The sequence below is a fragment of the Ranitomeya variabilis genome, chromosome 4 (genome assembly GCF_051348905.1).
Source record: "Ranitomeya variabilis isolate aRanVar5 chromosome 4, aRanVar5.hap1, whole genome shotgun sequence".
NCBI classification, from domain to species: Eukaryota; Metazoa; Chordata; class Amphibia; order Anura; family Dendrobatidae; genus Ranitomeya; species Ranitomeya variabilis.
The window spans coordinates 28,373,950-28,389,489 of NC_135235.1; the positions used below are offsets into that span (position 1 = coordinate 28,373,950).

The following is a 15,540-nucleotide window of genomic DNA, read 5'->3' on the forward strand; positions in this document are numbered from 1 at the left end:
CCATCTCCCCTGATTTGCGGCGGGTTCTACAGGAGTTTCAGGGGGAGAGACCTGACCGCTGTCCGGCAGAGAGACTGTTTGTCCCTGATAGATGGACTAGTAGGGTTATCTCGGAGGTTCATTGTTCGGTGTTGGCTGGTCATCCTGGAATTTTTGGTACCAGAGATTTGGTGGCTAGGTCCTTTTGGTGGCCTTCCTTGTCGCTGGATGTGCGTGCTTTTGTGCAGTCCTGTGGGACTTGTGCTCGGGCGAAGCCCTGCTGTTCTCGTGCCAGTGGGTTACTTTTGCCCTTCCCGGTCCCGAAGAGGCCCTGGACGCATGTTTCCATGGATTTTATTTCAGATCTCCCTGTCTCTCAAAGATGTCGGTGATCTGGGTAGTTTGTGATCGCTTCTCTAAGATGGTCCATTTGGTACCCTTGCCTAAGTTGCCTTCATCCTCTGATTTGGTTCCGTTGTTCTTCCAGCATGTGGTTCGTTTGCATGGCATTCCGGAGAATATTGCGTCGGACAGAGGTTCCCAGTTTGTTTCAAGGTTTTGGCGGTCCTTTTGTGCTAAGATGGGCATTGATTTGTCTTTTTCTTCGGCTTTCCATCCTCAGACAAATGGCCAAACTGAACGAACCAATCAGACTTTGGAGACCTATCTGAGATGTTTTGTTTCTGCTGATCAGGATGATTGGGTGACCTTTATGCCATTGGCTGAGTTCGCCCTTAATAATCGGGCCAGTTCGGCTACTTTGGTTTCACCTTTTTATTGTAATTCTGGTTTCCATCCTCGTTTCTCTTCAGGGCAGGTTGAGCCTTCGGACTGTCCTGGTGTGGATTCTGTGGTGGACCGGTTGCAGCAAATTTGGACTCATGTAGTGGACAATTTGACATTGTCACAGGAGAAGGCTCAACGTTTTGCTAACCGCCGTCGCCGTGTTGGTCCTCGACTTCGTGTTGGGGATCTGGTTTGGTTGTCATCTCGTTTTGTTCCTATGAAGGTTTCTTCTCCTAAGTTTAAGCCTCGTTTTATTGGGCCTTATAAGATTTCTGAAATCCTTAATCCTGTGTCATTTCGTTTGGACCTTCCGGCTTCTTTTGCCATCCAGAATGTGTTCCATAGGTCGTTGTTGCAGAGATATGTGGCGCCTATGGTTCCTTCCGTTGACCCTCCTGCTCCGGTGTTGGTCGAGGGAGAATTGGAGTATGTGGTGGAGAAGATTTTAGATTCTCGTATCTCGAGACGGAAACTTCAGTATCTGGTCAAATGGAAGGGCTATGGTCAGGAAGATAATTCCTGGGTTCTTGCCTCCGATGTTCATGCTGCCAATTTGGTTCGTGCCTTTCATTTGGCTCATCCTGATCGGCCGGGGGGTTCTGGTGAGGGTTCGGTGACCCCTCCTCAAGGGGGGGTACTGTTGTGAACTCTGTTCTCGAACTCCCTCCTGTGGTCAGGAATGGTATTTCTGTGAGTTCTGTCCGTGGGTTCCCTCTGGTGGCTGAAAGTGGAGCTGCTGGTCTTAAAGTGGCTTTCTCAGCTGCATCGTTTAGTACTGGGCTGGTTCCTCTATTTAACTCTGCTCAGATCGTTACTTGATGCCAGCTGTCAATGTATCAGTACTGGTTCAGATCTCACTTGGATCTCCTGATGACCTGTTTACTGCAACAGAAGCTAAGTCCCTGCTAAGCTCATTTTGTTGTTCATTTGTGTGCTGAATATATTTCTGAGTACCTGCTAAGTTCTGTCCAGCTGGCTATTATGATATTGTCTCGCTAGCTGGAAGCTCTGGGTTGCAGAGTGGCACCTACCGCACCGTGAGTCGGTGCGGTGGTTTTTTGCTCACTCTGCGTGGCTTTTTGTAGTTTTTGTGCTGACCGCAAAGATCCCTTTATCTATCTTCTGTCTATTTAGTCAGTCTGGCCTCCTTTGCTGAAACCTGTCTCATTCCTATGTTTGTGCCTTCCTCTTAACTCACAGTCAATATATGTGGGGGGCTGCCCTTTTCCTTTGGGGAATTTCTCTGAGGCAAGGTGAGGCTATATTTCTCTTTAGGGGTAGTTACCTCTCAGGCTGTGAAGAGTCGTCTAGGCAGAGTCAGGCACGATCCACGGCTGATTCTAGTGTGTGTGATAATAGGATCAGCAGAGCTCCCACTTCCCAGAGCTCGCTCTATTTTTGCAGTTTGACTATCAGGTCATTTCAGGTGCTCCTAACCACCAGGTCCATAACAGATTCACTTTTGAATAAAATGAACGAGATGCAGTAAACCCGTGGGGGTTAGTCGAACGTTTTTGCACTTAGAAGATAAAGAAAATGTTTATGTAGCACTTAAAAGCTAGTATACCCTTAGAGGGTACTAGCATTTAGTAGTTGTTATATTGTTTTTTATTCTTATCAAAATGGGCCCACAATGTAAATATGTTTTGCAATGTCCAAGTGTCCTTACCTCCCCTAAAGGGAAGCACCAGTTTGCATTAACTTGTTCACTTATTTTACAGCATTTTTTTAAAAAAATTGTATGTCTTCTTGCATTAACATGTATTGTTGTTCTTCTTTTCCCAGTCTGGGAGTACTGGATTTAACAGGGGGGAAGAGGGGAGTGTGGCGCCCCAGGGTCCTGGTCATCACAGTAGCCTTGCTTTCCTCCTGGGGAGAGTGATGCTACATTTGGAGGCAAGAAAAGATAACTGTAACCAGGTACCACAAACATGCAACACATTCACACTCCAGGTCACCAGGGGGAGCTTTTGATCCTATTTACTAGGTGACTCCCCACAGAGTCGGGTTATCTAAGAGACCCTATAAACAGGCTCAAGTCACCAGTCATACTGGTTTTGTCCTATCCTATCTGGGGGGCAGAGAGAGATAACATCTGTGAGTACCTTATGTGAAGCTTCTAGCAGTAAGGGACTACACCACTACAGCGCAAAGGAAGGCTTCTATTTTCCACCTGGATAAGAGGACTCTGGACTTGCGTCCAAACCGGCCGGACCCTACTTGCCCTGTGATCCAGTGCCCTGGACTGTGGCTGCTGAAACCAACAGTAAACAAGGTAAAGAGACTGCAATCCTGTGTCCTCGTTCTTCTCTGCACCTCTCACCATACCACCATCTACACACCGGGAGCCCTGGAGATACACTTCACCTATGAGAAGGTATACCATCTAGCTGCCATAACATCACCCCAGCGAACCCCTTAAAGCAGCGTCGGTTACCCTGACCGAATACCACAGGTGGCATCACGAACATAAACTTTATCCCATTAAAGACCTTTCCCTTTTACATGTACGCCCAGGGCCACAGACCGGGTCGCAGCCACTGTGACATCCCCCTGTGAACCGCAGGACCCGGTACCGAGTACCCCATGGCCCTGGCGGGCGACTCACAGATACACTTAAATAAGAACTGTTCTGTTAATACCTGGCAGTGCACACTTCTTCACGTTCCTAGTCTTAAATAATGATTGGCTGCAGTGGTGACGTGCACTGTAGCTGTGAAATTACCACTGCAGCCAATAAACAGACAAGAGGAGCAGCAGAGAAACAGCGCTGGACTTAGGAGGATGAGTATTATGTGATTTTATTATCATTGCCGTCTAGTAGAAGCCAAATCTCTAAGGCTATGTGCACACGTTGCGGATTTTGCTGTGCATCCGCAGCGGTTTTCCTTGCGTTTACTGTACCATGTAAACCTATGGAAAACAAAATCCGCACTGCACATGCTGTGGAAAAAAATGCGCGGAAACTCTGCGTTGTTTATTAAGCAGCATGTCAATTCTTTGTGTGGATTCCGCAGCGGTTTACACCTGCTCTATAATAGGAATCCGAAGGTGTAAAACCACAGGTGGAATCCGCATGAAAAGCATGGTTATTCTGCAGTAAATGAGCAGGTAAAACACAGTGCGGTTTACCTGCAGATTTACAAAAACAGGTGCGGAAAAAATTTGCAGAGATCCCTCCTACGAGTGCACATACCCTTAAGGCCAGTCTCACACGTCCAGATAATTCCGATACCAGAGAAAATGGTACCGGAGTTATCCGTCCGTGTGTCCGTGTGCTCACGTGGCATATCAGTGTGGCACACGTGCGGCAGCCGTGTGCCGCCTGAGGACCACACGGACCATGCAGGAGAGACAGCGCTACAGTAAGCACTGTCCCCAGCGTGTGGTGCTGAAGCTGGCATTCATCCCTTCTGTCCTGCTCAGCTGAAAGCAGTGCTTGCAGGAGAGAAGGGATGAAAGATCAAGTTTTTTTTTGTTTAAAATAAAGTTTGGGGTCACCTCCCGCGTCCCACCCCTCCCCACTCCCTGTGCGCCCGCCCGCTTGCAGAGAAATACTCACCCAGCTCCCGCGATGCCTCCTCTCAGCGCCGGCAGCTTGTCCTGTGTGAGCGGTCACGTGGTACCGCTCATTACAGTGATGAATATGTGGCTCCGTGCGCTCCTCTTCATTGTGCATGTGTGACAGCGCTGAATTTACAATACATGTATTATTAAACCATTGGGATGCATGTAAAATTGCCCTTGTGCGCTGCACCCTGGATATAATGGGTCAGAGTGCTTTACTTGTGTGGACTGTGGTGTGCACACAGGCAACATACGGATCAATTATATGCTCATCTGAATGAGCTCTTAGGGCTCGCACACACTTGTGTATAAATCAGAAGAGTAAAATGCAAGAAAAAAAATCAGATTGCATTCACACCAATATTATTCATTGAGTCAGTGCTGTCTGCGGATGTTTTCTCAGCTGTTATCGGGCTAAAGAAACAAATTGCAGCATGGCGCCCATGGCTGCATATATCGGACAAGATTCGCCAATGCAAGTCAAAGAGTGAGAGAAAAAAAACGGATAGCACACGATCCGTAAAAATTGGATGGCGTACACATCTCAAAGGAACCAAGGAGTTGCATTAGCCAAGTACAGGAAGTTCACAGCCATAGTCACTCTGACCTTTGTGACACCCGGCAGCTCCGATGAATGTTATCGTTACTGAGGTCACCACTCTTTAGAGCCACCAGGTCTCATGGAGCACAGCGTGAGCCAGTAGTGGCTGCTGCTACAGCCTATGGAGCCCGGAAAGAGGCTCCAGAGGCTTTATATGACGGAATCGGGGAACGTCTTGAGAAGCGCTGGACTTTTATTTCTCTCGTTTTATGTTTTTCAGGTCTCTATTTGTGGACTATGTTGGATTCCTTGGTCTATGTTGGACCTGCATGGGTTTTATATTTTTAATAGATTGGCGAACCAGGGAAACTGTTGGGGAGTCTTTATTCAAATAAAGTTTTTTTTTGTGTGAGTTTTTTCTTTTTAATTATCGGATTAGTAATGGGGATGTCTGGCAGACACCTCTCCTTTACTAATATCAGGGCTTGATGCCAGATGGGAATTTGAACAGTTCACAGCTGAAATCACCCCATTACCCCAATGGCCACCGCACCAGGGCAATAGGGAAGAGCCAGGCGAAGCCCCAGAATTCAAGAATCTAATGTGATGCACCACAACTAGGGTGGCTGTGGGCTCGTATTTTTAGGCTGGGAAGGGCCCAATAGCAATGAATGTTCCCAGCCTGATAATATATGCTCACTGCTGTATCTGCTTTACTTTAGCTGGTTTCATAAAATAGGGGAGGGCAACACGTTGTTTTTTTTTAATTTACAGTATTTATTTATTTGGATAAGCAAGTCTATAAAGTTCAATAATAAATATCTATTATATGTCTAATATCTTTCCATCATCTATCTATACATTTATATGATTGCTTTATTAGTTTTGCATGTAGCTTTAACTTACATAGAGTATTATAGTATGTAAAAGATGATGATAAAAATGCATTGCATACGCATGTCAAATGGATGCTAGGTGAGAAAAACAATAAAATTAAAAAAATCGCACACTCACAAAGCACTCGCATGACATATAGAATGGCATACACATGACACTCATCCAACTTTTCAGGACAAACATTGGAGCAAAGTTTTTTTTTATACGCTGATGTGAGCGAGCTCTTAGTATCAGTGCTTTGTCTTTTACTTAGTGCGGCTCCTGTGTGTTCAGGATAAGACATATTTTTATCCCCAGAAATAATTGGTGAATGAATTACCCAAAGCAGATAACGTATAAATTATGAGCAGTCAGTACAAAAAGTATATTGGGAAATATAACTTTTTCTCTGTATTTGCTGAAATAGAGTAAGTAGAGTTCCACGAAACTTCCAAAATTCGATTTGGGATGATTTGCTTAATTAAAGGGGGAATTTCAATTTGCATCAAATATAATTGACAGTAGTTAATAAATAAAAATAAATAAATAAAAAAGACAGTACTGGGGTCATCAGTGTTGGATCAGTGTGCTATCAGTGTGTCATCCATGTTTCCATTTTTACCATCAGTGTCATCAGTGTTTTTCCGGTATGGATAAAAAAAAGAGAGAAATTATGAAGCTTCTCTTATACTTTGCAAAGTTAAACATGTACAGCACACAGGAAGAGGTTTCCCTGAGGAAGACACACTAGCAGCGTCGATACGCGTGGGGCTATGGTTCCCCCACGGACAACACCTGGTAATGCGTGATTGCACTTGCAATCTGACCATCATTATGGACTTTGTACGCCGGCCGTTTGTAGGGAGTTGGTGGTATTAGCCAGGACACTGTCTAGGTTGGACATTATTTGTATGGCGGCTGGGGTCAGTAGGACTTATGTTATCAGGCACCAGGCGGCGTTTTTGGTAGTGCATTGTAATTTTATACAATATAGGGTTGGCAGGATGCATGGGTGTTATACTTTACCTGAATAGGATACTTATTGTTGTATTTCCCATGTCCTTGCACTAAAACCTGTGTGATACTAATGTGGCGCCCCTAGGGGTATTTGCCACAAAAATAGTTATTGACACTAAATACAAATACTAAAATAGCAAGACTGCACTACCATCTCCGGCCAGAAGGGGGAGCTCCAGAGACTCCCCTTGATCTATTCTGGTCTGAGAAAAGGACTGGCAGTTGGGTTGAGGAGCTGAAAGTGAGAGGTCGTATAACTGAACTCCTAACAGCCCTATGACGGATTATAGGCCCGTAATACCCATAGTAGGAAAAGAGGAATAGAGAAAAAGGACATTGTGAGAACCGGGTAGCAATAATTTCTACCCAGAATAGGCGCAGAGACGGATACCGGATCCGTGGCTATATTCATTATATATAATACAGCAACCGGAAGGAAGTGAGGTGATATCAGCTTCACCAGGGTAAGGCGCAGCAACAGACACAGAGTTCAGCGGTACTCCCAGAGGGGGTAAGCCGACAAAAGAGGACTCGGGTTGTCCGTCGAACCAGAGCACAGAAGAGACAGATTGGGTCGGCAGCCAGTTCACATACAGCAGCAGGGCCATACAGAAACTGCGCATAATAAGAGGTGGAAATCCTGACAGGGTCAAAGCAGTTTAGAGTTCTTAAACAAACTCCGGTGACAGTATTGGTTGCAAATTCCTTTTTTGTTGAAGTAAACTGGTTAAACGTTTCAGCGCCTCAGTCTTTCATTTGGACAATAGCCATCGATCCAGGATCGGGGTCATCACAGCTGAGAGGACCTGCTGCTGATCAAGTAAGTGTCTGTTCCTTCATGATATCCCTTACATCGTGCATCGCCTGAGGCCACAGCACCGGGTCAAGCCACTAGTGACATCCCCCTCAAGAGACGGACCTCATTGATATGGTGCTGGGTACCTCGGTCTCCCGGGCGTCAAACTATCAATGGTATATATTGGGTCAGCTGGCAGCATATTGAATAGTGTTTTGATATCTAGTCAATGACATGTATATTTATTTGTCTGTATCTGACCTCTAGATACCGTGTATTTTTTCTATATGTATGCACTACCATGAATGTGTTTTTCTGTCCATTTGGGGTGACCATGTTTGGGCTACTTAGCCCTTTTGGCTTTTAAATGTTTTTGTGTTACTTACCTTGCCTTTTTGTATAGTTATAATAATAAAATTTAATATTTAGGTTGATCCCATTAGTGTGCATATCCTTTTCTGGTCTTATTTGTCTACACAGACGGATGGCACACAGACTGTACACTGATGCCATCCATGTGCTGTACGTGTTTTTCACTCATCCATAGCCTTGTATTGGCCCTTGTCATCCAGGCTTCCAGATGAAAAACACAGACATATGAGCGGCTCCATAGGTTATAATGAGTATCCATGAAAAAAACAAATTCCAGATGTACCAGAAACACAGACCTGTGAAGGAGGACTTTGATTGGGGTCTGTGAGCTGAGAGTCCTCCAACTCTAAGGTTTTCCATGGCATGTCAATAGTTTGCTAAAAGCAGAGTTGCACTTTAACGCTCTGAGAACTGATAGACAAGTAATAGTCCAGCTACATATTGTACGCTATCATTATCTGTCATGTGAGCACTTACAAGCTTTCATTATATAATGTTCCATCAGTCCAGGTCCAGGCCGTATTATCGTCTGTACGTCTCATACCGATCCAGTGATTGTCTGTACCCTTATACTGGAACATAAAATCCTGAAATAATATACATATATTGTTATTATTATTATACAGATATTATATAATCCTGGTGGATATTATTATATTTATCATATAGTTATGATATATAATCCTGTCTGAATATAACAGTTGTTCTATATAATCATGTGGGGATATATTATTATTATTATTATTATAATACAGTTATTATTATACTAGATGGTGGCCCAATTCTAATGCATCGGGTATTCTAGAATATGTATGTATATAGCAGCCACATAGTATATAGCACAGGCCACGTAGTATATAGGAGCCATGTAGTATATAGCAGACAAATACTACGTGGCCTTTGCTATATAGTATGTGGCTGCTATATACATACATACATATTGTAGAAAACCCGATGCGTTAATACAGGCCACGCAATATATAACACAGCCCAAACCGTATATAACACAGCTCACGTACTATATAACACAGGCCACGCAGTATATAGCAGCCACGTAGTATATAACACAGGCGACATAGTATATAACACAGGCCACACAATATATAGCACAGCCCACACAGTACAAAACACAGGCCACATAGTATGTAACACTGGCCATGTAGAATATAGCAGCCATGTAGTATATAACGCAGCCCATGCAATATCTAACACAGCCCACGTAGTACATAGCAGCCATGTAGTATATTGTACTGCCCACGTAGTATATAGCAGCCATGTAGCATATAGTACTGCCCACGTAGTATATAGCAGCCATGTAGTATATAGTACTGCGCACGTAGTATATAGCAGCCATGTATTACTGTATATAGTACTGTCCACGTAGTATATAGCAGCCATGTAGTATATAGTACTGCGCACGTAGTATACAGCAGCCATGTAGTACTGTATATAGTACTGTCCACGTAGTATATAGCAGCCATGTAGTATCTAACACTGCCCACGTAGTATATAGCAGCCATGTAGTATATAGTACTGCCCACGTAGTATATAGCAGCCATGTAGTATATAGTACTGCCCACATAGTATATAGCAGCCATGTAGTACTGTATATAGAACTGTCCACGTAGTATATAGCAGCCATGTAGTATCTAACACTGCCCACATAGTATATAGCAGCCATGTAGTATATAGTACTGCCCACGTAGTATACAGCAGCCATGTAGTATCTAACACTGCCCACGTAGTATATAGCAGCCATGTAGTATATAGTACTGCCCATGTAGTATATAACAGCCATGTAGTATATAGTACTGCCCACGTAGTATATAGCAGCCATGTAGTATCTAACACTGCCCACGTAGTATATAGCAGCCATGTAGTATATAGCAGCCATGTAGTATATAGTACTGCCCACGTAGTATATAACAGCCATGTAGTATATAGTACTGCCCACGTAGTATATAGCAGCCATGTAGTATATAGTACTGCCCACGTAGTATATAGCAGCCATGTAGTATATAGTACTGCCCACGTAGTATATAGTAGCCATGTAGTATATAGTACTGTCCACATAGTATATAGCAGCCATGTAGAATATAGTACTGCCCACATAGTATATAGCAGCGATGTAGTATCTAACACTGCCCACGTAGTATATAGCAGCCATGTAGTATATAGTACTGCCCATGTAGTATATAGCAGCCATGTAGTATATAGTACTGCCCACGTAGTATAAAGCAGCCATGCAGTATATAGTACTGCCCACGTAGTATATAGCAGCCATGTAGTATATAGTACTGCCCACGTAGTATATAGCAGCCATGAAGTATATAGTACTGCCCACGTAGTATATAGTAGCCATGTAGTATATAGTACTGCCCACGTAGTATACAGCAGCCATGTAGTACTGTATATAGTACTGTCCACATAGTATATAGCAGCCATGTAGTATATAGTACTGCCCACGTAGTATATAGCAGCCATGTAGTATCTAACATTGCCCACGTAGTATACAGCAGCCATGTAGTGTATAGTACTGCCCACGTAGTATATAGCAGCCATGTAGTATATAGTACTGTCCACGTAGTATATAGCAGCCATGTAGTATCTAACACTGCCCATGTAGTATATAGTACTGCCCATGTAGTATATAGCAGCCATGTAGTACATAGTACTGCCCACGTAGTATACAGCAGCCATGTAGTATATAGTACTGCCCACGTAGTATATAGCAGCCATGTAGTATATAGTACTGCCAACGTAGTATATAGCAGCCATGTAGTATATAGTACTACAAAATAGCGTGTGAGGACAAAACATCAGCACATTAAAACCAAGATCAACGCGTTTCCGGTGACTGAGCACCCTTAATCATGATTAAGGGTGCTCAGTCACCGGAAACGCGTTGATCTTGGTTTTAATGTGCTGATGTTTTGTCCTCACACGCTATTTTGAAGTGAAATAAAGCTACGGATCTTTCACTGCATCGTTGAGCTGGATTCTTTTCCTTTTATGTTTGCCTACGCCCTGACACAGCGGTTCCGTGCTCCGAGCCTCCGGGAATGTCGATATGGTGAGCTGGACTTTGTTTTTTCTTACTTCAGTATATAGTACTGCCCACGTAGTATATAGTAGCCATGTGGTATATAGTACTGCCCACGTAGTATATAGCAGCCATGTAGTACTGTATATAGTACTGTCCACGTAGTATATAGCATCCATGTAGTATCTAACACTGCCCACGTAGTATAAAGCAGCCATGTAGTATATAGTACTGCCCACATAGTATATAGCAGCCATGTAGTATATAGTACTGCCCACATAGTATATAGCAGCCATGTAGTATATAGTACTGCCCACGCAGTATATAGCAGCAATGTAGTACTGTATATAGTACTGTCCACATAGTATATAGCAGCCATGTAGTATCTAACACTGCCCACATAGTATACAGCAGCCATGTAGTATATAGTACTGCGCACGTAGTATATAGCAGCCATGTAGTACTGTATATAGTACTGTCCACGTAGTATATAGCAGCCATGTAGTATATAGTACTGCCCACATAGTATACAGCAGCCATGTAGTATCTAACACTGCCCACGTAGTATATCGCAGCCATGTAGTATATAGTACTGCCCACGTAGTATATAGCAGCCATGTAGTATATAGTACTGCCCACGTAGTATATAGCAGCCATGTAGTATATAGTACTGGCCACGTAGTATATAGCAGCCATGTAGTATCTAACACTGCCCACGTAGTATATAGCAGCCATGTAGTATATAGTACTGCCCATGTAGTATATAGCAGCCATGTAGTATATAGTACTGCCCACGTAGTATATAGCAGCCATGTAGTATATAGAACTGCCCACGTGGTATATAGCAGCCATGTAGTATATAGCAGCCATGTAGTATATAGTACTGCCCACGTAGTATATAACAGCCATGTAGTATATAGTACTGCCCACGTAGTATATAGCAGCCATGTAGTATATAGTACTGCCCACGTAGTATATAGCAGCCATGTAGCATATAGTACTGCCCACATAGTATATAGCAGCGATGTAGTATCTAACACTGCCCACGTAGTATATAGCAGCCATGTAGTATATAGTACTGCCCATGTAGTATATAGCAGCCATGTAGTATATAGTACTGCCCACGTAGTATATAGCAGCCATGCAGTATATAGTACTGCCCACGTAGTATATAGCAGCCATGTAGTACTGTATATAGTACTGTCCACGTAGTATATAGCAGCCATGTAGTATCTAACACTGCCCACGTAGTATATAGCAGCCATGTAGTACATAGTACTGCCCACGTAGTATATAGCAGCCATGAAGTATATAGCACTGCCCATGTAGTATATAGTAGCCATGTAGTATATAGTACTGCCCACGTAGTATACAGCAGCCATGTAGTACTGTATATAGTACTGTACACGTAGTATATAGCAGCCATGTAGTATATAGTACTGCCCACGTAGTATATAGCAGCCATGTAGTATATAGCAGCCATGTAGTATATAGTACTGCCCACGTAGTATATAGCAGCCATGTAGTACTGTATATAGTACTGTCCATGTAGTATATAGCAGCCATGTAGTATCTAACACTGCCCATGTAGTATATAGTACTGCCCATGTAGTATATAGCACCCATGTAGTACATAGTACTGCCCACGTAGTATATAGCAGCCATGTAGTATCTAACACTGCCCATGTAGTATATAGCAGCCATGTAGTATATAGTACTGCCCATGTAGTATATAGCAGCCATGTAGTATATAGTACTGCCCACGTAGTATATAGCAGCCATGTAGTATCTAACACTGCCCACGTAGTATATAGCAGCCATGTAGTATATAGAACTGCCCACGTGGTATATAGCAGCCATGTAGTATATAGCAGCCATGTAGTATATAGTACTGCCCACGTAGTATATAACAGCCATGTAGTATATAGTACTGCCCACGTAGTATATAGCAGCCATGTAGTATATAGTACTGCCCACGTAGTATATAGCAGCCATGTAGCATATAGTACTGCCCACATAGTATATAGCAGCGATGTAGTATCTAACACTGCCCACGTAGTATATAGCAGCCATGTAGTATATAGTACTGCCCATGTAGTATATAGCAGCCATGTAGTATATAGTACTGCCCACGTAGTATATAGCAGCCATGCAGTATATAGTACTGCCCACGTAGTATATAGCAGCCATGTAGTACTGTATATAGTACTGTCCACGTAGTATATAGCAGCCATGTAGTATCTAACACTGCCCACGTAGTATATAGCAGCCATGTAGTACATAGTACTGCCCACGTAGTATATAGCAGCCATGAAGTATATAGCACTGCCCATGTAGTATATAGTAGCCATGTAGTATATAGTACTGCCCACGTAGTATACAGCAGCCATGTAGTACTGTATATAGTACTGTACACGTAGTATATAGCAGCCATGTAGTATATAGTACTGCCCACGTAGTATATAGCAGCCATGTAGTATATAGCAGCCATGTAGTATATAGTACTGCCCACGTAGTATATAGCAGCCATGTAGTACTGTATATAGTACTGTCCATGTAGTATATAGCAGCCATGTAGTATCTAACACTGCCCATGTAGTATATAGTACTGCCCATGTAGTATATAGCACCCATGTAGTACATAGTACTGCCCACGTAGTATATAGCAGCCATGTAGTATCTAACACTGCCCATGTAGTATATAGCAGCCATGTAGTATATAGTACTGCCCACGTGGTATATAGCAGCCATGTAGTATATAGCAGCCATGTAGCATATAGTACTGCCCACGTAGTATACAGCAGCCATGTAGTATATAGTACTGCCCACATAGTATATAGCAGCCATGTAGTATATAGTACTGTCCACGTAGTATATAGTAGCCATGTGGTATATAGTACTGCCCACGTAGTATATAGCAGCCATGTAGTACTGTATATAGTACTGTCCACGTAGTATATAGCATCCATGTAGTATCTAACACTGCCCACGTAGTATATAGCAGCCATGTAGTACATAGTACTGCCCACGTAGTATATAGCAGCCATGAAGTATATAGCACTGCCCATGTAGTATATAGTAGCCATGTAGTATATAGTACTGCCCACGTAGTATACAGCAGCCATGTAGTACTGTATATAGTACTGTACACGTAGTATATAGCAGCCATGTAGTATATAGTACTGCCCACGTAGTATATAGCAGCCATGTAGTATATAGCAGCCATGTAGTATATAGTACTGCCCACGTAGTATATAGCAGCCATGTAGTACTGTATATAGTACTGTCCATGTAGTATATAGCAGCCATGTAGTATCTAACACTGCCCATGTAGTATATAGTACTGCCCATGTAGTATATAGCACCCATGTAGTACATAGTACTGCCCACGTAGTATATAGCAGCCATGTAGTATCTAACACTGCCCATGTAGTATATAGCAGCCATGTAGTATATAGTACTGCCCACGTGGTATATAGCAGCCATGTAGTATATATCAGCCATGTAGCATATAGTACTGCCCACGTAGTATACAGCAGCCATGTAGTATATAGTACTGCCCACATAGTATATAGCAGCCATGTAGTATATAGTACTGCCCACGTAGTATATAGTAGCCATGTGGTATATAGTACTGCCCACGTAGTATATAGCAGCCATGTAGTACTGTATATAGTACTGTCCACGTAGTATATAGCATCCATGTAGTATCTAACACTGCCCACGTAGTATATAGCAGCCATGTAGTATATAGTACTGCCCACGTAGTATATAGCAGCCATGTAGTATATAGTACTGCCCATGTAGTATATAGCAGCCATGTAGTATATAGTACTGCCCACGTAGTATATAGCAGCCATGCAGTATATAGTACTGCCCACGTAGTATATAGCAGCCATGTAGTACTGTTTATAGTACTGTCCACGTAGTATATAGCAGCCATGTAGTATCTAACACTGCCCACATAGTATATAGCAGCCATGTAGTACATAGTACTGCCCACGTAGTATATAGCAGCCATGAAGTATATAGCACTGCCCATGTAGTATATAGTAGCCATGTAGTATATAGTACTGCCCATGTAGTATACAGCAGCCATGTAGTACTGTATATAGTACTGTACACGTAGTATATAGCAGCCATGTAGTATATAGTACTGCTCACGTAGTATATAGCAGCCATGTAGCATCTAATATTGCCCACGTAGTATATAGCAGCCATGTAGTATATAGTACTGCCCACGTAGTATATAGCAGCCATGTAGAATATAGTACTGCCCACGTAGTATATAGCAGCCATGTAGTACTGTATATAGTACTGTTCACGTAGTATATAGCAGCCATGTAGTATCTAACACTGCCCATGTAGTATATAGCAGCCATGTAGTATATAGTACTGCCCACGTAGTATATAGCAGCCATGAAGTATATAGCACTGCCCATGTAGTATATAGTAGCCATGTAGTATATAGTACTGCCCATGTAGTATACAGCAGCCATGTAGTACTGTATATAGTACTGTACACGTAGTATATAGCAGCCATGTAGTATATAGTACTGCTCA

General features: G+C 42.9%; 1 protein-coding gene across 2 annotated transcripts in view; it reads right to left on the reverse strand.

Annotated features, from left to right (window-relative positions):
- LOC143768352 (C-type lectin domain family 2 member A-like) overlaps window positions 1-15,540 on the reverse strand; it is a 51,534-nt gene that overhangs the window by 17,670 nt on the left and 18,324 nt on the right. For both annotated transcript variants that reach the window (XM_077257037.1, XM_077257036.1), the window contains exon 6: window positions 8,412-8,521. In XM_077257037.1, the coding sequence (XP_077113152.1) occupies window positions 8,412-8,521 (110 nt within the window). The remainder of the gene's footprint in view (window positions 1-8,411; window positions 8,522-15,540) is intronic.